The sequence below is a fragment of the Sinohyriopsis cumingii genome, chromosome 4, assembly GCF_028554795.1.
Source record: "Sinohyriopsis cumingii isolate HCF-2022 chromosome 4, ASM2855479v2, whole genome shotgun sequence".
Classification (NCBI taxonomy): Eukaryota; Metazoa; Mollusca; class Bivalvia; order Unionida; family Unionidae; genus Sinohyriopsis; species Sinohyriopsis cumingii.
The window spans coordinates 125000461-125025745 of record NC_142964.1 but is presented as its reverse complement, the minus strand read 5'-3'; the positions used below and the strand labels follow the sequence as shown (position 1 = coordinate 125025745).

General features: G+C 33.0%; 1 protein-coding gene across 2 annotated transcripts in view; it reads right to left on the bottom strand.

Annotated features, from left to right (window-relative positions):
• The window catches only part of LOC149802041 (pregnancy zone protein-like), a 173614-nt gene that overhangs the window by 16001 nt on the left and 132328 nt on the right, over nt 1-25285 (bottom strand). For both annotated transcript variants that reach the window (XM_089956448.1, XM_089956445.1), the window contains exons 25-34: nt 23053-23145; nt 20643-20819; nt 19040-19377; nt 15477-15633; nt 12406-12614; nt 10581-10799; nt 8176-8303; nt 5604-5694; nt 3217-3300; nt 80-182 (exon numbers count right to left, since the gene is read on the bottom strand). In XM_089956448.1, coding sequence (XP_089812574.1) covers nt 80-182; nt 3217-3300; nt 5604-5694; nt 8176-8303; nt 10581-10799; nt 12406-12614; nt 15477-15633; nt 19040-19377; nt 20643-20819; nt 23053-23145 — 1599 coding nt within the window. The remainder of the gene's footprint in view (nt 1-79; nt 183-3216; nt 3301-5603; nt 5695-8175; nt 8304-10580; nt 10800-12405; nt 12615-15476; nt 15634-19039; nt 19378-20642; nt 20820-23052; nt 23146-25285) is intronic.

Below are 25285 nucleotides of genomic sequence, written 5' to 3'. Positions count from 1 at the left end.
TGGCTAATTCAATGAAAATGTATCATTATTATATACACAGAAGGACTAACTAAGGTTATTTTTTGTGACCTATACCAACCTGTCTCATAGTAATCAAAAACTCTGGCCATAGCTGCTTGCTGGTTTTTCACCTCCACTTCCAGCAAAATGTTAAATGCAAAACACAGGATGTTACGATCAAACTGGAATGAGGATAAATATGGATAAGGAAAGTACTGCTTACAAACACTCAAAATAAGTGAAGACATAAAGTCACATTTATCATGGTTCATGTTTAATTTTAATGTCTGCATAATAATGGTGACCTTTATGTTTCATTCTCATTACAAAAAATATTTGTCATGAAGACTGAAGACCTTTAAAAATACAGTGCTCAGAATATCTGCTAGCCAAATATTTAAGGCCTCTCTAATTTCAGATTGGGCCCCTCTTGTTTCTAAGTCAAGTGATGTAAGTTTCTAAGTCTTGTTTCTAAGTCAAGTTGGACTTGTAATAAAATAAACCTTAAACTTGCCTGAGAAAACTTGTCACATAGTCTGTACACTTTACATATAGCATGTCCAGTTTAATATTTTTATATTGCCACATATTAACATATCACTTTCTGTGATTCTGATTGGTCCATATAAGCCCATTAAATTCTTGCACAGTATTCTCTTTAATGGTTGGCTGCAATTGTGGGAAAATTTTCTTTTACCTCACCTTATGGAACTTTTTCTTTTAATATTTTGGCAGCCATTTTTCAAATCAACTGACCAAAGGGAACTGAGCAAAAAGGTCACATCTTTCTGAAAAGGGTGAATTTACCCTACTGGGGCTCATTATGCCATGTATTATCATGAAAAAATGGCATTAAACCCCAAACAACAACAACAAATAAAATTAAGGGTTTTGGTCCATAGATAGCATGCATGAGGAGGGGTGAGCAGTAATCTTGTATCAAGGAATTTATATTCTATAAAAGAGTGGTTTAAATGTTAATTTCTAGAAGCAAATTAACTGTTCATAAAAGAATGTAGACATAAACCAGTCTCTCAACTGACAGAACGTTAGGCCTATCAAACCACAGTATTTTTATGTAGTAGTTCAAACAATCTAATGTCTCCTATGTGATGCAATTCCCACTGTCTCCTGTTCCAAATCAACTAATGCAAATATCCAGTCACAAATACATCAAGGTAAATATGGAATTTCTTCATCCAGTAATAATCCTTTCACATGAATAGCCAACAACTTCCAGTACTGAAAGTGACATACCTTAGGTATCAACATTGTTGCAATGGTCGTCTAACCTCAATGAATCACACAAAACTTCCATACACATTCTGTGTTGAGAAACAATGTTCTCTGAGTCAACTGTTCCATTCATTCTGAAGGACAAATACTTTTTTAATTATAATTTGTAAAAGAAAAACTTATTTAAATTTGACTAGTTATAAAACTGCTCAAAAAAATTACTGTTTTGGGACTATTTTTTAAGCACAACAAAGGACAAGAAAAAGCTATGTGATAAACAGAATCTCAAATGGGTAATGATTTAATATTATATTTATGAAACTTGAATAATGTCTAGCTTTTCCTTGCCAAGGTTTGCAAAAGCTGGACATTATTCAACTCGTTTCATAATTCAGTATTAAATCATTAACCATTTGAGATCCTCTATGAATGCACTGATGAACTGTGGAATTTTATTTTCAAGTTGTTGAAAGACTGGTAAATTATTAAATTAAAGATCATCTACAACTTTATGTACAAAGCAAAGCATGCGGCATTAATGGGGAAAATATGCCCTGGTAACATACAATTAGTGCTCTCTTGGCTTTCACATACCTCAAATTCTAACATTTTACACCATTTGATAGATTATTACAATATTTGCTAATAAAGAAAGCTCATAAAAAAGCGATCTAAGTTATGACCAAATAAAAAGATTTTCATAAAAAATAAAGAAATGGTTTTGTTTAATTTTAGTTCCCTTGTCTGACTGTTTGCACCACTTTTCTCCTCCAATTTGGTGCCTATCTGAAAATGGCTCACTATGCAAGCACACCACTCGCATGTAGCTTGCGCCAACCCTATGGTGGGCATATAAAAATGATATGCTGCATTAAATTATGACAATCATTATACCTTGTCAAAGTAGAAATTGACAAAGGACAATCATTATGCCTTGTCAAAGTAGAAATTGACAATGAACAATCATTATGCCTTGTCAAAGTAGAAATTTACAATGGACAATCACTATCCCTTGTCAAAGTAGAAATTTACAATGGACAGTCACTATCCCTTATCAAAGTAGAAATTGATAATGGATTATCAATATACCTTGTCAAAGTAGAAACTGACAATGGACAATCATTATACCTTGTCAAAGTAGAAATTTACAATGGACAATCAATATCCCTTATCAAAGTAGAAATTTACAATACATAATCACTATCCTTTGTCAAAGTAGAAATTGATAATGGATTATCAATATACCTTGTCAAAGTAGAAATTGACAATGGACAATCATTATACCTTGTCAAAATAGAAATTTACAATGGACAATCACTATACCTTGTCAAAGTAGAAACTGATAATGGATTATCAATAGACCTTGTCAAAGTAGAATTGACAATGGACAATAACTATACCTTGTCAAGTAGAAATTGATAATGGATTATCAGTATACCTTGTCAAAGCAGAAATTGACAATGGACAATCACTATACCTTGTCAAAGTAGAAATTGATAATGGACAATCACTATACCTTGTCAAAGTAGAAATTGATAATGGATAATCACTGCACCTTGTCACAGTAGAAATTTACAAAAATCACTATACCTTGTCAAAGTAGAAATTGACAATGAACAATCACTATACCTTGTCAAAGTAGAAATTGACAATGAACAATCATTATACCTTGTCAAAGTAGAAATTGACAATGGACAATCATTATACCTTGTCAAAGTAGAAACTAACAATGGACAATCTTTATACCTTGTCAAAGGAGAAATTTACAATGGACAATCACTATCCATTGTCAAAGTAGAAATTTACAATGGACAATCACTATCCATTGTCAAAGTAGAAATTTACAATGGACAATCACTATAACATGTCAAAGTAGAACTTTACAATGGACAATCATTATACCTTGTCAAAGTAGAAATAGACAATGGACAATCACTATACCTTGTCAAAGTAGAAATTTAAAATGGACTATCACTATACCTTGTCAAAGTAGAAATTGACAATGTCAGGTTGTCTTTCATCTAGCTCATACTTCTTTAAACCTATTTCCTCATTCTTCAGCAACTGAAAAGTTGATTAAAAAAATATTTTCCAATGTTAAAGTTATAAAAGATGAAAACAGTAGCAGCTTTGTTTAACTGTAACTGTGATAGCTACACTAAGTGAGAGTCTCTTTTTAAGATATTTTACTCTTTGTGACTGGAAAATGTGATTTACAAAACCTAGTAAAATCTTTGGCTGATGAATAGATGACATGTTCCACCAGCTCCTGGAGATGAGCAGTCTGCATGTCTGTTTTTAACATTAGTGTCTTGTCTCAGTCTGAAAGTATGAGTTGAAACCTAGTAACGAACATTAGTGTCTTGTCTCAGTCTGAACGTGTGAGTTGAAACCTAGTAACGAACATTAGTGTCTTGTTTCAGTCTGAAAGTGTGAGTTGAAACCTAGTAACGAACATTAGTCTTGTCTCAGCCTAACAGTGTGAGCTGAAACCTAGTAACGAACATTAGTGTCTTGTCTCAGTCTAAAAGTGTGAGATGAAACCTAGTAACAACCATTAGTGTCTTGTCTGTCTGAAAGTGTGAGCTGAAATCTAGTAACAACCATTAGTGTCTTGTCTGTCTGAAAGTGTGAGTTGAAATCTAGTAACAAACATTAGTGTCTTGTCTCAATCTGAAAGTGGTAGATGAAATCTAGTAACAAACATTAGTGTCTTGTCTCAGTCTGAAAGTGGTAGATGAAATCTAGTAACAAACATTAGTGTCTTGTCTCAGTCTGAAAGTGGTAGATGAAATCTAGTAACAAACATTAGTGTCTTGTCTCAGTCTGAAAGTGGTAGATGAAATCTAGTAACAACCATTAGTGTCTTGTCTGTCTGAAAGTGTGAGTTGAAATCTAGTAACAAACATTAGTGTCTTGTCTCAGTCTGAAAGTGGTAGATGAAATCTAGTAACAACCATTAGTGTCTTGTCTCAGTCTGAAAGTGGTAGATGAAATCTAGTAACAAACATTAGTGTCTTGTCTCAGTCTGAAAGTGGTAGATGAAATCTAGTAACAAACATTAGTGTCTTGTCTCAGTCTGAAAGTGGTAGATGAAATCTAGTAACAAACATTAGTGTCTTGTCTCAGTCTGAAAGTGGTAGATGAAATCTAGTAACAACCATTAGTGTCTTGTCTGTCTGAAAGTGTGAGTTGAAATCTAGTAACAAACATTAGTGTCTTGTCTCAGTCTGAAAGTGTGAGTTGAAACCTAGTAGCTAAAGCTGTCAATGGGTACCCACCCATACAAAATTACCTTTGTAAATAAAGTAGTTACATGGTAACCATTTTGTTAATGCAAAATTAAAAAGCAAACAACATGTTTACAAGTTTAGATCAAAGATTATATCTGGTGATATCAAGAGTGAACAAGACAGAATAACAAGTATAGTTCAAGTTTTTTTTTGTGTGACTATTGGTACATATACCCATCAGAGACCTCCATCTACTAACTCTACTATCCTTATATTTTTGATGTGTGACCATATGGCTATGTACATCAAACAGTTTCCTTATTTTCTATTTAGAGTAACTGAACATGACACATTTACAAGAATACTGAAGGGTTTCTTGAACTTGAAACTATGTGTCACAGATTCATTATATTTTGATACACACTTAAGTAGTAGGCCAGTCTGTATTGAAAAAAACATGGCACCAAATATTAAGTGAAACAGGCTTTATCAATATCACTTGAGGGTGTTATATGACTGAAAAATGTTAGAAGAGAGAGATTTTGTGAAACTGAAGAACATGTTGCATCAGGAAAAAGACAAATCAATGGCATTTTACAGATTTGAAAAGAGTAATTTGACAGTGATGTAATACAGCATTCAAAATTTGTGGACTAGACTTTAAGACTTGTCAGTGAAAGTTAAACTTAAAGACAAGTTAAAGTAAAAGATATGTATAAATAATTTATCATTTTGTATTGATTCTGTATTCTCGTACTAATTCACATGAATTTAGCCAATCTGTGACAAGAATTGTAACTGCAGATCCAGGTAAGTAACAAAAATAAATGTACATTTTTCATATGGTTTTCTGTAATTATGGAATATAATATATAGATTACTCTTTCTATAGTCAGAATATTTTTCTTTTGCCACTTACATTAGTAATACAGTAATTATGCCTATACCTCTCAGGGACTGGCATGTATGAAATTACAGCAAAGCAGTTCAAGTACCCAGGTAACTGATCATTAGGATCACCCTGTTGATTTTTCCTAAATTTTGACAGTTTTACTAGCATCACAGATTAGTGTCTTGTCTAAGTCTAAAAGCGTGAGTTGCAACCTAGTAGCAGAGCAGACAAAACTAAGATACCTTCTGTACGGAATTTACATCTGGAATCCAGCCACTCAGCATCTTAACCTCTATCAGTGCCATATTGGATGACCCACCAGGACCAGTGTAACTGCAAGAAACAAAATAAAAAGGTGGTTCACCATGGCAACAAAATGTGTTTGAACTTTAAATTTGGCAGATCTAATGTGTTTCTAACAATGCACTCAAATTTTACAGTTTAATTTTTATCAGAAAAGTTTTTCTTCATGTTTAACATAGTTACTTTAGACCTAAGAATAAAATTTTACCAAAACAAGAATGTCAATGAATTTTTATTTGAATTGGCATAGATAATGAAGTCCATGGACAGCCAAATGAAAACATAATTGATATAGGTGATGAAGTCCATGGACAGCCTAATGGAGATATAACTGGCAAAGATAATGAAGTCCACAGACAGCCTAAATGAGACATAACTGGCATAGATAATGAATTCCATGGACAGCCTAATGGAGATATAACTGGCATAGATAGTGAAGTCCATGAACAGCCAAAAGAAGACATAACTGGCATAGGTAATGAAGTCCATGGACAGCCAAATAGTTACATAATTGATACAGATGATGAAGTCAAAGGACAGCCTAAAGGAGACATAACTGACATAGATAATGAAGCCCATGGACAGCCTCATGGAGACATAACTGGCATAGATAATGAAGTCCATTGACAGCCTAAAGGAGACATAACTGGCACAGATAATGAAGTCCATGGACAGCCTCATTGAGACAGTGTTTAATATGTATGTTAGTGTCTGACAGACAAATATAACCAGAGACTTATAGCTCTCACAAGTTATTTTGAAAATATTTTGATGTTTTGTATGAGATCGATGTGAAGTCCCAATCCTGATAAGGGCTGTTCCATTATCTTGGCCAGTTATATCTCCATTAGGCTGTCCATAGACTTCATTATCTATGCCAGTAATGTCTCCTTTAGGCTGTCCATGAACTTCCATTTACACATATATGGTACCCAGGGGGCAGTTTTCTTAAAGATGTATGCCAGGGTACTCTGATTACTCAGCATTTTTATGAAAATAATACAAACTTATAAACTGCAACAATAGGGAACTACCCCACATTAAATGTGTCTTCCCTGGGTCTGAAGTATATTTTACTGGAACAGTCCTAATCAGTTTGTGTTTTAATACTTATGTCTTTAAAGAAACTGTTAAGTATTACTTGATAGGGTCAATCATCAAACACTTGATAGGGTCAATCATCAAACACCTGATAAGGTCAATCATCAAACACCTGATAGGGTCAATCATCAAACACCTGATAGGGTCAATCATCAAACACCTGATAGGGTCAATCATCAAACACCTGATAGGGTCAATCATCAAACACCTGATAGGGTCAATCATCAAACACCTGATAAGGTCAATCATCAAAACACCTGATAGGGTCAATCATCAAAACACCTGATAGGGTCAATCATCAAACACCTGATAGAGTCAATCATCAAACACCTGATAGGGTCAATCATCAAACACTTTTAAAATGTTACAAATAGACACTGATCTAGTTAATGACCTAGATAACTAGTATGGCAAACAATTGTAAGTTTATGACTTGGGAAAGTACAGCATACAATTTCTTCCACATAACAACTGGACTAAGTCTTCTTTTGCCTTTGTTATTAAATATAGATATATCAAGAATATATTAATTATAAGTTGTGTAATGATAAGTCTTTCTATCACAGGTATAAAGAAATTATTAAAGATATGTGAAGATTATACATTTGAGGATTATATCATATATAATACACAAAAATCAGTATGCATGGTATTTCAGTTAAAAAATTACCATCTCCTCTGGTTGTACCTCTTAATGGCCATGCTCCTGAATGTATCAGCAGTTACATGTATTTGGGTTTTATTTTAAAATCCAGTCTGTCCGATGATAAAGAGAGCATGAGACATTACAGATTTTTGTGTGCTGGAACAAACATACTTTAATGTAAATTTAGAAACTGTTCTTTGAACATTACAATTAGATAATTTTATTCAAATCTTACTGCTGCACAATATATTGAGTACCTTTACGCATAAAATGAAGTGAACATATCAAAATTAAATAAGTTATTTTTATAACAATAGTCTTACTTTACAATGAAGCCATCAAAGATGGTACATTGTTATTATCATGTTTGTATGTTATAATGAATTTGATTTGAATAATTCATGAGAAAGTAATGTGTTTCAATAATTACAAGTATATCCAATAGTAAGAATTGTATCTTCAAATCTTTGTGGAACTATGATGCTGTTTAAATTCTTGGATTAATGACAGATTGAACAAAGTACTCTCTTACAAAATATTTTTTAACAATGACATTAGTATTCAGTATAAATCTCTATACTGGTACACAAGACACATATGATATTTTATGTCTAAATTACACTTAGATTGTAACTAAAATGTGTAGTCCATGGAGGAGTTTGAAACAAAGAAATCTTATTTTATCTTTGATCATACACTCTCATATACCCTTATTTAGCAATGACAAACATTTGACATTTCCTGTGATGATCTAGGGAACTCACCTGGTACAAATTTTTAGAATGCGACTTCTGCAGTTCATGATTACCGTCTCTGTTACTGGGGTCGTGATCTCCAGTGTAAAGGCTGTATCTGGTAGCTTTTTACTTAGTGTGTTATACCGGATGATGGACTGGAAAAAAGTTATTTCTATATTTATGGCTGTTAATAACAAATGTAGATAACAATATTTTCATGTTGTTACATTTTTGTTACACTCTCAGTATATTAGTAGAGTATAATTTTACTGAATAATTGATAAGAAAAAATAATTGTATGATCAAATAATTTTAAGTTTATTTCTTCTTTGAAGAAAATATTAAAATTAACTCCTGATTAAAATTATGAAAAAATTATTTCACAGACATTTCTGCTTGACATATATATATATATAGGCAAGAATTAAAAGTGCGGGTAGAACTGAGAGTGCAATGCATGTTTCTTAAGTTTTTATTACTAAAAAATGTTGCTTTATGATGAAATGATCACAATAAATGTTTTTTAACCAATTCATCCAATAAAATTCAAGCTAAATGTTTATTTAGTAAATTTTTCTAGTGTTTTATCTTTATATGCAAAGCATTTGCAACACAATAGCAAGAAAAGAAAGCATTTAAAATCAGCTATGGTTGTCTTCATGGCAGATGAATTTTTTGATGTCATTAATATTCATGTAATAAATTCAGTAATGTTCCTTTTTGTATTATAACATATTTACATCATACACATGCAAATTCCTCACAGATCTGAATCATGTACACAAATTTCACTCAAATTTTCACTACATGTATAAACAAATAAATTTGACACAAATCTGTATCATATACAAACTCAATAGATTAATATAATATACACACAAATTCCACAGAGCTACACTGCACACACAAAATTTTAACAGATTTGCATTGTACACACACAAATTCAAGAAAGATTTGCATCATACACACATAAATTCCACTGAGACTTGTATCATACACACATAAATTCCACCAAAATTTGTATGATACACATAAATTCCACACAGATTTGCATCATGGACAAATAAATTCCACAAAGATTTGCATCATACACACATAAATTCTGCTGAGATTTGCATCATACACACATTAATTCCACAAAGATTTGTATATTACACACAAAAATTCCACACAGATTTGCATCATACACACATAAATTCTACACTTGTCTTATACACATGAATTCCACAAAGATTTGCATCATACACACATAACTTCCACAAATATTTGTATATTACACACATAAATTCCACAGATTTGCATCATACACACATAAATTCCACTGAGATTTGTATCATACACACATAAATTCCACACAGATTTGCATCACACACACATAAATTCCACTGAGATTTGCATAACACACACATAAATTCCACAAAGATTTGTATATTAGACACATAAACTCCACTGAGATTTGTATCATACACACATAAATTCCACCAAGATTTGTATCATACACAGATAAATTCAACTGAGATTTGGATCACACACATAAATTCCACAAAGATTTGTATATTACACACATAAATTCCAGAGATTCACACTATACACACATGAATTCCATTGAGATTTGCATCATACATGTATAAATTCCACCAAGATTTACATCATACACACATAAATTCTACAAAGATTTGCATCATTCACACATAAATTCCACTGAGATTTGTATCATACACACATAAAATTCCACTGAGATGTCCATCATACACACAAAAATTCTACTGAGATTTGTATCATACACACATACTTTCCACATGGATTTGTATCATACACACATAAATTCCAGACATTTTATCATACACACATAAATTCCACACAAATTTGCATCATACACATAAATTCTAAACAGATCTGCATCATGCACACATACATTCCACACAGATTTGTGTCATACATACATAAATTCTGCACATATTTTATCCTACACACATAAATTCCATACAGATTTTATCATACACACATAAATTCCACACATATTTTATCATACAAACATAAATTCCACACATATTTTATTATACAAACATAAATTCCACACATATTTTATCACACACACATAAATTCCACACAAATTTTATCATACATAAATCCCACAGATTTTATCATACACATAAATACCACACATATTTTATCATACACACATAAATTCCAGATTTATCATACACACATGAATTCCACACAGATTGTATCATACACACATAAATTCTACACACATTTTATCATGCACACATAAATTCCACACAGATTTATCATACACTCATAAATTCCATAGATTTTATCACACGCACATAAATTCCACAGACTTTATCATACACACATAAATTCCACAGATATTATCATACACTCATAAATTAAGTAGTTGTCACAAATAAGGTCAACCAACAGATTACCTGTAACATAACACAGCCAGTGCCCATGGCCTTGACCTCAAGGACAGATCTGGGGTCAGGCAGGCCCTGTTTCTGTAGGATCAGATTGTTTTGCTGTGTGATGGAGAATGTTTCCTTGAAAGTTTGAGAAACATCTTTGACCTCTACAGACACATTGAGACTATCACCATACACATGTTCTGCAAATTCTGCCAGAGCTTGCAAAGCTACCATGGAATCCTGGGAAAGAAAAGAGCATGATCACAGTAAATATCATACATACTCACCTATAAGTCAAACCCAACTGCCAACTGCACAAGCTCAAATCTGCCATTACATAATGTGGCAGCAGATCTGGGCCTTTGCAGTTTGTTAGAAGCAAAAAGTAGAACAAACAAAATAGACCCCCAATCTTCCAGAGCATTATGTGAAGGCAGATCAGGGTCAATGTTTTTTGCAGTTGGACTCTACTTGTCACTGAGTATATACAGTATAATGAATTCTTATATGATCAGACCTATTTTAGCTGGATTCATGTTTACATGTCTGTGATGTCATCTGTATTCAAACATAAAAATTGACATGCTACTCAAGTACAAGGTTGATTAACTCAAAACTCTTCCCTTGCTGCAAAACAAGGGTATTTGGTATACAACTAATGGACCGCATCCCTTGGAACCAAAATACAGGTATTTGGTATACAACAAATGAGTTCCTCCCTTGTCACCAAACAAGGGTATTTACTATACATCTATCAATACTATACCATACTTTTGATTAACAGATACAACTGAAGATGAAACTGATGGATATCAAGAGGCAACGTGAGATGATCTTGATGGATACCAAGAGGCAATGTGAGATGATCTTGATGGATATTAAGAGGCAATGTAAGATGATGGATACCAAAAGGCAATGTGCAGTGATGATGGATACCAAGAGACAATGTGAGATGTCTTGATGGATATCAAGAGGGAATGTGATATGATCTTGATGGATACCAAGAGGCAATGTGAGATGATGGATATCAAAAGGCAATGTGCAATGATGATGGATACCAAGAGGCAATGTGAGATGTCTTGATGGATATCAAGAGGAAATGTGATATCATCTTGATGGATATCAAGATTTAATGTGCAATGATGAGCGATACCAAAAGGCAATGTGCAATGATGATGGATACCAAGAGGCAATGTGAGGTGATCTTGATGAAGACCAAAAGTCAATGTGCAATGGATACCAAGAGGCAATGTGAGGTGATCTTGATGGATACCAAAAGGCAATGTCTAGTGAGGATGGATACCAAAAGGTAATGTGAGATGATCTTGATGGATACCAGAAGGAAATGTGGTGCAATGCTTCTTGTACTGCAGCAAAAGCTAAACTGGTAACCATTCAGTCTACAAGCAGCCACCTAGCCATGGAAAAGGGATTAATCTAGATGAGTTTCTTATTAGATTTCTCATCTTTCTGGGAGAGTTGGGTTCAATTGGTAGTGACTTGATTTTTCTAAATTTAATGTGATCAGGGAACATAATCAATGGAAAAAGACATGGCTACCATAATCTATTTCTGAACTGTAGAAAAGGTGCATATCTGTAGATTTATAATAAATGGATCATCACAGTCATAATCTACTTCTGATGGATCATCAATCATAATCTACTTCTGTATCAACTTTTTAACAGTGTATCATAATTTTGTTTAAATCTAAATAAAGTTCAATATTCAGAGAACAAATTACATTTTGCAAAGTATAGATTTCTTTTCTACCCCTTCTGTTTTTGTTTTTTCTTGGTCATCTTGTATGACCATGATTGGTAAGAAGTCAAGAGTGACAGAATACCTGTGTGGAAGAGAATCCTCCATAAGCATTTCTCTGTTGTGTTAGCCATTGTACAATCGGCATAAGCTCCTTTGTGGTAAGCAAGCTCTCACTGTGAAGGAAAGCCATCAGTGCATAGGCTGTCATCTCAACCTCTGCAGCTGGAGCCCGTGTACCTTGGTCAAACCAAACATCTGGTTCCTCATGCCTTGCCCAATGCATCAGCCCATCTGACAATGTAAGGAAGTAAAGCTGATTTTCATCACTAGACAACCCTATGGCTTGGTCAAATTAGGGCACTGTACAATTATCATTAAAATTATGCCAATTATTATATGTGACACAGATAAAGATGAGACAGATGTGATCTATATGTAGCATTTACAGCAGTATGGGACCTTGTAAAGAGCCTTGTTTGACTAGCTAACAATCCCCACTGTATTTTCACTGTGTGTACAGACTACATCCAGTGGGAAACAGCTGCATTTATGATCTGCTGCTTGATGCACCAGCAAATTGTTCCACTTACAACATAAAGCAAATTGCATGTACTTCCTCATCTATCAGTACATGACAATCTGTGTCCCAACTGTTCACAATTAGGGGCATTTATACATTGGTAAATACAGTACTGTATATGCCTGCCTATAAGTCAAGTTCATCTGCAACCAAGAGAGACTTTGATCTTCCATCGCAAAATGCATCAGCAGGTCAGGGTCTGTGGTTTTTGTTCTACTGATTACTTGTAACAAACTGCATAGACCCAGATCTGCTGGTGCATTATGCAACAGCAGATCTGGGTCTGTGCAGTTTGCAGATGAATTTAGCTGTCAAGCAGGTATATAAAAAGTTATTCAACTCTTTACAGTAAAACTAAGGAATTACCATCAATAATGATACATTGTAATCATGGTAACTTCATTAATGATATATTGCAATGATTGTAACTTCACTAATGATACAATGTAATTATTGTAACCTCATTAATTATGCATTGTAATGATTGTAGCTTCATTAATGATACACTGTAATGATTATAACTTCATTAATGAGACATTTTAATGATTGTAACTTCATTATTGAGACACTGTAATGATTGTAACTTCATAAATGATACACTGTAATGATAGTAATTTCATCAATGATACACTGTAATGATTATCATGTCATTAATGATACATTTTAATGATCGTAAGTTCATTAATGATACATTGTAATGATTATAACTTCATTAATGAGACATTTTAATGATTGTAACTTCATTATTGAGACACTGTAATGATAGTGATTTCATTAATGATACACTGTCATGATTATAACATCATTAATGATACATTGTAATGATTGTAACTTCATTAATGATACACTGCAATGATAGTAATTTAATTAATGATACATTGTAATGATTATAACATCATTAATGATACATTGTAATGATTGTGACTTTATTAATGATATAATGTAATGATAATAACTTTTCATTAATGATATATTCAAATGATTGTCACATCATTAATGATACCTTGTAATGATTGTAACTTCATTAATGATACACTGTAATGATAGTAATTTAATTAATGATACTTGTAATGATTATAATGTCATTAATGATACATTGTAATGATTGTAAGTTCATTAATGATACACTAATGATTATAACTTCATTAATGAGACATTTTAATGACTGTAACTTCATTATTGAGACACTGTAATGATTGTAACTTCATTAATGATACACTGCAATGATAGTAATTTAATTAATGATACATTGTAATGAGTATGTCATTAATGATACATTGTAATGATTGTGACTTTATTAATGATACACTGTAATGATAATAACTTCATTAATGATTATTCAAATGATTGTCACTTCATTAATGATACCTTGTAATGATTGTAACTTCATTAATAATACACTGTAATGATAGTAATTTAATTAATGATACATTGTAATGATTACAACTTCATTAATGATATTCTGCAATGATTGCAACTTCATTAATGAGACATTGTAATAACTGTAACCACATTAATGATACATTGTAATGATTGTAATTTCATTAATGATGTACTGTAATGATGATAACTTCTTTAATGAGACACTGAAATGATTGTAGCTTCATTAATGAGGCATTGTAATGATTGTCACTTCATTAATGAGACACTGAAATGATTGTAACTTCATTAATGATATATTGTAATGATTGTCACTTCATTAATGATGCACTGTAATGATAGTAATTTAATTAATGATACACTGTAATGATTGTAACTTCATTAATGATATATTGTAATGATTGTAACTTCATTAATGATATATTGTAATGATTGTCACTTCATTAATGAGACATTGTAATGATTGTAGCTTCATTAATGATATATTGTAATGATTGTCACTTCATTAATGATGCACTGTAATGATTGTAACTTCATTAATGAGACACTGAAATGATTGTAACTTCATTAATGATATATTGTAATGATTGTCACTTCATTAATGATGCACTGTAATGATTGTAACTTCATTAATGAGACACTGTAATGATTGTAACTTCATTATTGATACACTGTAATGATTGTAACTTCATTAATGATGCACTGTAATGATTGTAACTTCATTAATGAGACACTGTAATGATTGTAACTTCATTAATGATACACTGTAATGATTGTAACTTCATTAATGATACACTGTAATGATTGTAACTTCATTAATGATACACTGTAGTGACAGTACTCTTCTTATCTGTTTCTTGGTTCATAATACTGTGAAATTTCCTTTTCAGACTGAGGTCACTGGTGGCTATATTGCATTACAGTGAAGACATTTAAAAAGTATTTCAATCAGAATTATTATGACTCAAAAACATAATTTAACACCAACAGTAAATTTAAAACAGAAAACAGGTTTTATATCAGGATCTGTATTAATAATTTGAGAGTTTATCTCAGCATCACTTGTTGATAATGGTCGAATTAAATAGGATCCCCTTGCACTCCAAATGGCTGAAAATCCTCTACTAGTAATCTTATTGACAAAGATCTCTCAGACATTCAGCAGTTTTGCTGTGGTATGATGCATTATTTACCTTCCACATGAACTTCTTTTAGCAATCTATGCAGGAGTGACAGGGTAGTGTCACTGTTTGGATTGTACAGTGACAATGCATAGGCTGTTATGGCCAGGGTGTAGGTGTCATTCAAATTGCTGATATCCAAGCAACGCACAGCCCTTGATACAAATGGCTGAAATACAGAAATCACAAAAGAATTATGATCAACACATAAACTATCTTATGGAATTTATAACTACGGTATATACACACATATAAGCAGAATAATTTAGGAAAAAATAAAGGCCTGGAAGGGGGGGGGGTCAGTTTATCCATGGGCCAATGTCTAAACTTTTAGATCTTTTTGTTGGCTACTGTAATGTCTGTAAATCTTTGGACATGAAACAATAATTTTTTTCGTGTCCTAAGACATAGGCATGTAAAAAAGAGTAACTTTTGGTGACCAGACAATTATTAAACTGTTATGAAGTACAATGATTGATTCTGTTATTATTTTGAATGTGCATATTTTCTGATTTCTCCAACATGAAGTTAATAAATGGCAAATAAAGATTTCATACTTCATGTACTGGATGAGTTTACCCAGAGACCAGGCTGAACTAATAATGTACAGTACTGACACATTGCAAAGCATGCATAGCATCGCATAAATCCTTCCTTATTCCCAAACATAATAGATACAGATTTTGCTTTATTCACTGTTTCGACCAAATTGCATTCTTCCAGATAAAATTTCAGCTAGTCCTCATCAGCTGTTTCATTTAATTTGAAGTCCGTGCCCATGAGTTACTCATTTTCAATCGTATAAGCGATGTAAGAGAGCCTACAAATTGAGGTAATATTTTTAAAAAGGTATGCATGTTTAATTGTAAAAGGCACATAACCAGCATAATTTAAATGTTCACGAAGAGTGGTAATAATAAAGGCTAAAATTCTCTTATAGATCAACTAAGATCAACATCAATCAAATTTTAGTTTTGTGTTTTGGCTGAACAAACATAACTTTCCACACAGTTAGAAAGCTTGATGTTTAGGCATCTCCTATGTTGATAGTCAGCAAATTTGTCTCTAGTTTCACAACAGAAGTACAAGCAAATTAATTATTAAAACCCTGAAACTGGCTTGTGTTAAGAGGGAATTTTGACCGGCAACTATACCAGTACATTGATGTGTAATTACCTTTTAATATTTTCCAGATTACTGTAGTTTTGTAAAATGGGGCTTAAGGCATACCTATGAACTTTTCAAAAACCAAGTAGGGAGACAATAAAATAAAAAAAAGAGATTGTGACCAAAAATCAGGAGGTTTTTCGTGGCATTTTTAAAGTTCTGTTTTCACTAAATATTGATTCATCTTCCTGGTTCAATATGCATGAAATTTGCAGAAAGCCTTGCTATTTCTCCCTGTGATGCACCCTATTTTCTCCCAGGACATGCCCTATTTTCATATTCTGGTCAGCTGTGGTCAAACTGCACAATAGCTAAAGATTTGTCTTAAATAAACAAGCACAAAAGCTAGTGTGACTAATTAAAAGTTAATCCTTATTGATGCAACCATTTTGTGAAAACGACTGGTGTAATTCAAAGAAATTTGTTCTACATTACTGTGTGTTATGCAAGCACCAGCAATTGATTGGCAAATAAAGGATTCCCAATTTTGGTGAACTAAAGGTACCTAAATAGGCAGCCTCATGGTACTATACATGTGTAAAATATTTTCCCCTCATCGTATAACAGACCTTTTTCGCTTACTTTCAACTTTTAAAGCATTTGGTATTATTTACTATAAAACATGTATTCTGAATTAGTTTTTTGAGGACACATTTGCTGCATGGTATGTATTTTCATTCCCTCTTATAATTTAACGATGGTAATTAACATTGGTATATGCGGTATAAAAATGTCAGGTGTTCACTCGTGTATGTTTCTTTCATGGGAATGGTGCTATAGCATATGGAGTTACAGCGTTTGTAGTGATCATTCTTGGGATTAAAATTAATCATGGATGATTTTATTGTTGTGGTTTATTTTTTGTTCTGGTTTATATTTTTATTTTTGTATTGTTATAGAGGTAAAAACATCATAAATTTACATGAATAATGTTTAAACTTAACATTCTATTCAGTGAAGATGTGAATTCTTTCAAGTAAAGTAATTATTTTGTCACAACAATAATTCACAGGTGATACAACAGAACATGTAGGACTTTTCTTGCTTAGAAAAAAATGGAATTGAAGACATAACATAATAACTGCAAAAATCAAAAGATATTATGAAATCGGGAACTAGAAGTGGATGGACCACAAAAATCAGGAGTTTTTTTTCTCCTCCCGACGTGAAAGTTGATAGGTATGGTGTAAGGTCGCTTACATGAAAGCAAACTATAATTCAGCTTTCGTGGTATTAACATAATTTTCAAAGCATTATTTCTGAGATGTAATTAAAGTTTAGTGCAATGGTGCCCATGATTCGACTCCAAGGGATGTACTTAATTCAGCGCATAATCAAACATATAATATACATGCGGTGGTACCATGATGTAAATACATTCAGTAGCCTAATTGCAAGCATTGAATCAAACCGTATTGTTGTTTGTTGTGTTGTTATACTGGGATTACTTTTTAATGAGTTGGGTATTTACAATTTCAAAGCAAAGTAAAAACGTAATTACTGGTGCACTGATATAAAATGTCCAATGCAATAATGCATAAACAAACAATAATCAAGTCAAAAGGGAGAGGTAGTGTTACAGCAAACTTGTAAATGCTAAATTCTTGTCATTGTTTGATCAAATTATACACAATTTTAAATTAGGAAGAAACAATAAGAAAACAGAAAACTAAATTACTTTTCAAACAAGTATATACCTTTTCTTTTTAATAATCATGCATGCCAACCTCAAGATAAGTATACATGTAATTTTTTAAATATAACTTTGCCTAAATAAATGCATTTAGTACTTACCTTGTGCATTTTGATATGTCTCGAAGTTGTAGGTCAGCTTATACGCAGGTCATGCACTTTTTAGTGTTGTTCAATTTGGGGGTCAGCTTATACATGAACAGGCTTATACACGAGTCATGCATTTTTTTAGTGTTGTTCAATTTGGGGGTCAGCTTATACATGAACAGGCTTATAGGCGAGTCATGGCATTTTTTAGTGTTGTTAAATTTGGGGGTCAGCTTATACATGAACAGGCTTATACACGAGTCATGCAATTTTTAGTGTTGTTCAATTTGGGGGTCAGCTTATACATGAACAGGCTTATACGCAAGTATATATGGTAAGTAAAATTACTTTGAGAAATTTGTAATCTTGTAAGATTACTTGTGAAATTTGTAAGTTAGCCAATGATGATTTGGTCAAAATAACAGTAAGAAATATTTGTTAATGTCTTTTGTCAAATATTTTGTATTGATTTAGATAATTTTCTCTTAAATAACAATATGAAAATAAGTATTGAACGTTTTACAGATTAGCAATGTTAATTTGTTCTAGGTTTTGGTGTGTTAGGTTTAGTCTATTATCTACTTTTTAAAGTGTCTCATACTTTAACATAGCATCCCTCAAAACCTTACTGGTGCCTGGTTTCTCATCATGGCAAAAGACTCCATCATAGCTGCCAGGATAAAAGCAGTGAGTGCTTTGTTGGTCTTGTCTCCTGCCACACCTCCCTGCATGTACTTCGTCAAAATCTTTCCATCCTCCCGGAAACATCCATCATGGCCCTGCTTGGACCACAGGAAATGCCAAAGTTTGTACTGGACATCATCATAGTCAACAGAAATGTGTTGCATTGCCTGCTGGAAAGACTTGAAGATAAAGGCACTCAGCCATGTGCTACCTTTCTTGTCACTTTTTCCAAATGCACTGAAGGATCCATCGTCAAGAAGGAAGTTCATCTGCTGCTGATAACCTGATATAAAATACAATTCAGTACTGTATACAGGATATTATTCATGTATATATACAAAGTGACCAAGCCATAATGTGAATTCAGATATAATGTGGTTGTGGCATGGCTCCTGAATTTTGTACATTCAATTGCACATGAAAAAATATTTTTTGTTCTACATACGTGAAATAGTGTATTAAAAATTTAATTATCATTTTGGGGAAGAGATCACATATAAATTTGAATATAATATGATCGTGGCATGGTTCCTGAAATTTTAAATACATGTACGTGTATTTTTCTTGTACCAGGATTTTTTTAAAGTACGAGAAATAGTGTGTGAAATGTTTATTATCATTTTGAGGAAGAGTTCATGTATGAATTTTAGCATAATATGATTGTGGCGCAGCTTCTGAAATTTAACAATTTCACCTGGTTCTTGAAGTGTTATGCCAAAATAAACATTATCAGAATTGTTACTTATTACTGATCCATGAATAAAACCAGTAAGTCGTCTTTGTGATTGTCTTCAATTAATTCTGTATACAATCATTGCTCAAACAATAGCCAACATGTGTTTCTTCTTTAACTGCATACACAAACAAGCAGCAGACAATGCGGTGGTTCATAAAAGATTCTCACAATTTAATAAACATCAAAAAATGAAAGCCGCCAACATGTTTGCTGGGCTTGGTGGTGTTATTAGACACAATCAGTTGACCAGTAAATAATGTCTGCTTTATTAGCTGGAATTGAAAGGGTATGAAATTGTACATGTATTCAGCTTACATTTTTTTATAACAGTGACTCGTGACCATTGCAGGCCTACTGCACTCAGTTCTCTAGTTTTACATGTGTATGGTTTTTGTTTATGAACTAGTTATTAATTTCCTATTTTTTTATAAAAATATTTTACTGTTATGGAAAAGCAAGTTCACAAATGCAAGTCATTCTCTGCACTCAATGTGGAAAAGAAGTATGCATATTGGAATGATTTATTTACATAACCATCATGATCAGCACTTTAAATTTCTGCCATATTTGAATTAATTGGTGTTATACTGTTGAACCACACACACACACACAATGAGTGAAAATGCCATCTGCCCAGCATCCAACATCTATTACAGACTGACCCTGAAACTTTTAAAAGACTTTACTATTTGTTTTAACAATTCTTTGTCTAAAGTCGAGCAGGTTCATAATGTCAAACACTGACTACAACACTCCTATCAAGGCTAGTTATATTTCCACTCTCATTGTTATTATAAAAACAAAGCATGCACCTTTCTCAAGGTTGGAAATGGCTTTTGTCCTGAGTCCATCTGTAAGCTGATGAGTGGCTTTGAGATAGTTCAGAATGACCACATTAGGCATGAACTTGATCATGTTCTGTTCTCCACAGCCAGTCGGAATCTCTAGCAACCGGTCCAAACCAAACAGTGCAGGTCCCATTAGGTCACCTATAAACAAGAAAATGATCGCAAAAACCATGAATGTATTCATCAATTTAAACTCATAAACAAAAAAGGATCACAATAAACCTTGGATGTATTCATTGATTTAAAGCTATAAACATGAAAAGGATCACAATAAACCTTGGACGTATTCATTGATTTAAAGCTATAAACAAGAAAAGGATCACAATAAACCTTGAATGTATTCATTGATTTAAAGCTATAAACATGAAAAGGATCACAATAAACCTTGAATGTATTCATTGATTTAAAGCTATAAACATGAAAAGGATCACAATAAACCTTGGATGTATTCATTGATTTAAAGCTATAAACAAGAAAAGGATCACAATAAACCTTGGATGTATTCATTGATTTAAAGCTATAAACATGAAAAGGATCACAATAAACCTTGGATGTATTCATTGATTTAAAGCTATAAACATGAAAAGGATCACAATAAACCTTGAATGTATTCATTGATTTAAAGCTATAAACATGAAAAGGATCACAATAAACCTTGGATGTATTCATTGATTTAAAGCTATAAACATGAAAAGGATCACAATAAACCTTGAATGTATTCATTGATTTAAAGCTATAAACAAGAAAAGGATCACAATAAACCTTGGATGTATTCATTGATTTAAAGCTATAAACATGAAAAGGATCACAATAAACCTTGGATGTATTCATTGATTTAAAGCTATAAACAAGAAAAGGATCACAATAAACCTTGGATATATTCACTGATTTAAAGCTATAAACAAGAAAAGGATCACAATAAACCTTGGATGTAATTTATCAATAACATTTTGTCACTGTTTGACCAGAAGGCAATTATATGTTGTTGGAAGGCCTGTTCTGTCAAGGAATTTTCAAAATGGTAAATGGTAGCATGGATTGTTATGGCATAGAGAGAAATGTTTCTGAATTTTATATTGTGTTCTATGTGACTGAATAATTAACATTACCTATCTTGTGAAATGTACACATACAAAGGAACTTATTTATTTCTTACTTCTAACTCATTTTGAATGCAAACCTCTTGACACCTGCAATATGGATGCAGAATCTGTTTATGTGATGTGATGTGATTTGGATTTTTAATGTAGCTTTAAAAAAATTTCAGTCATACCGCTATGATGTCTGCAATGTGGCAGTTTATAGAGATGTCCAGCACTCAGGCATCATGCTGCAGACATGTAGTATCATGTCCCACCCAGTCACATTATCCTGACAAACCTCTTAATGTTGAACGCCAAGCGAGACAGCTGTTAGTACCATTTTTCTAAGCCTATTGTATGACTCCGACGGGGATTGAACCCGTGACCTCCCACATTCGAGGTGGATGCTCTAACCACTAGGCCACCAGAGTGGCCAAGAATCTGTTTATACTAGAAGCTGTTTTGACTATATGAAGTGCAAGTGTGGAGTTTGATAATTAATGTTTGCTGCATGGAATGGTAGCATTCAGTTGCACCAGTCAGTCAACAATAGGTTGTTGCCTCATCATCACCATTAGGAAGCTGATACTAGAGATGCATTTGGTTTATTTATGGCCATGTGACATATGTGATACATGTGATATATGTGATATATGTGATTTATGGCCATGTGATACATTAAAGACCAATCAGAAAGATTCTAATATTTTTTATTTTTAATCACAAGTTCTAACGACTTTCTATCAGACATTTTAGGTGGTCCAAATGGTTCTTGACCTTTAAGGTGAATAAAATTAGTGTATCTTAAGGATATCACCATCCTTCCAACCAAACCCGATAAACCAGGATGATTCTGTAATAGTATTTGCACTATTTCTGAATTAATGTTTCAAATAATTAGTAATAATTCTGATTCTTGTTACACACCTAATTAATCTTACTTGATTGATAGCATTTGATACTGTTGTCGTTCAATCCCTACTTCTATATTTCATTGCCAGACTCAAACATTTTAGTGTTTTCTGAATGATGTCCACATTATGACATTCTTAGATGCACCAAGCTGAACTTTTATAAATCCCAATTTTTAAAATCCCATTTAGTTATAAATATTTGGAAAATATAAAGGGGGGGATACAAAATGCAAGACTACATTTGTGCTTTGTTCTGAGTCGAGGTGAAATAACTTGTTTAATATGGCATATGAGTAGATTTCAGGCTTGGTGGTGACACAGTATCCCTATGGCCAACTTGAAGAAAAAAATGTAATATTATGTACTGACTATACATACCTATAACACTGATCCAACCCCTAACCGAGTCCTCCACTAGGAAATCATCTTGTATTTCAGGTGTAATAGTAACATCTTTCATACTATCCTTATCTGCAAAAAAGTAAAAGACATGATGTGCATGAAAATGTACATTTTAGTAAATTCTCTGAGAATACTAACCTGATCACAATAATGTTAGGAAATAAATGCTAGATTCATAGAAAATCAAAGAACTTTCACTTTCCCATCAATATGGCTTAAATGGAAAAACAATTCCAAATTACCTCCTCTTGCCACTACTAGATGGCAATAGAAACTGTTTACAAGTTTAAGCTTGAGCAAAAAATCAGTAAGGGTACTTGCATTGCATTTGGTGCAGGAGTTAATACTTTTTCAACTGGGCCAAGCATTCTCTCCAAATGGAAGGTGACTAAAATAAACCCTACCAAATGGAGTAATGAAAGTTTTAGGTGGCATGAATCTTCTGACAGGTTTATCTGCCAAAAATATGAGTTTGCATCAAGTTTGGTGAAAACTTTTCACCTGCTAGTTTTGCAAGGAATTCTTCAACTGATGGTAGTGGGTGGGTTCTCCATTTTAACTGATTCATTCAGTTTAGTTAGATCCATGCAAATTCTTACCATACTGTTTGGTTTCACAATGACAACCACTGCCACGCACCACTCAGTGGGCTCATTTACTTTTGAAATAACACCCATTTTTTCCATTCTATCCAACTCCTCTTGAACTTTATTTAATAAAGGAAAAGGAACCTTTCTTGGGGTAGATAAGGTACAAAGTTTGGCATTTTTGTCCAGAGTCATGATTATCTTGTTTTCCCTAAACCTTTGAACAAATTTGGGAATTTCTCATGATAATCCTTATCTCAGTTTTATAGATTTTATGTTTCTGCTTTCCAAAATTCAGTGTAGATGATTTTACTGCATTCATTTCAGTCATTTGTTCTCTGGTTGCTTGTATAGCTAATTGTTGCTGTTTCACAGCTTCATTTTGTCGAGTTTGACTAATGGCAGACTCTAGAGTTTGATTTGCATCTAACTGCAACTTTTCTGGCAGTTGTGAATCTTCCAGTCCAACTACAAGTCAATTTCTGATCATGTCATTATGTAGTGTCCCAAAATTACAATTATCTGCTAACACATAGATAACTGTGATAAAACTGTCCACAGTTTCTCCCTCTTCCTGTTTTCTTTGATTAAATTATCCCCTTTCAAAATTTACATTCCTCTTTGGAATGAAATATCACATGAATCTGTTATGGGCTTCCACTTCTTTTGATCTTCCTCTGTCAAGTTGAATGAAGACAAAATGTCATTAGCCTCACTTCCCATGGAATAAATCAGGTATTTACTTGAATTTCTTCGTCTTTTTTCACTAAGTCCAGATGCTTGACAAAAACGTTCCAAGCGCTGAAACCACTCTGGGACTGGTGGCATTCACATCGCGAGCTATGTCAGAAACTGAGCAACACTATGCTCAGATAGAAAAAGAGGCCCTTGCAATCACTTGGGCTTGTGAACGCTTCAGTAGCTATTTAATTGGGTCACAATTCAAACTTGAAACTAACCATAAGCCATTAGTACAACAAATGAGCACGAAAATCTTGGGAGATTTAGCCCCTAGAATTCAACGCTTTAGAATGCATTTGATGAGATTCAACTTTTGTATAGATCATGTTGCTGGCAAAAATCTATTAAATGCTGATGCTCTATCCAGAGCACCTTTAACTTCTCACTCTGAGAGTGACAGAGAATTTCAGGCTAAAATTAATGCCTATGGTGATTTTGAAGTTAGTAATTTGCCTACATCAAATACTTAACTTAAACAAATAATGTCTGAAAATCAAAATGATTCAATTTGCAAGCAACTTGTAAAATTCTATGAAAAGGGATGGCCAGAGAAATCTACTATTGACAGAAAATTTCAATTATACTGGGCAGATAGAGGTGAATTTGCAATTCAAAATAGTTTTTTATTGAAAGGTACATGCCTGGTCATACCAGAATCACTTTTAAAAAGAAATCATAGAGAGAATTCATGATGGTTACCAAGGTGTAGCTAAATGCAGAGAACATGCCAAAATGTCAGATTGGTGAAAGGCTTAAGCACTCAGCTAGAACACTTGGTAAAGTCTTGCCAAACATGCATCGAAAACTCAAGTGATCAAGCTGAACCAACAATACCAAATGAATTTCCAAGTCAACCTTTGGCAATGAGTCGCTTCAGACTT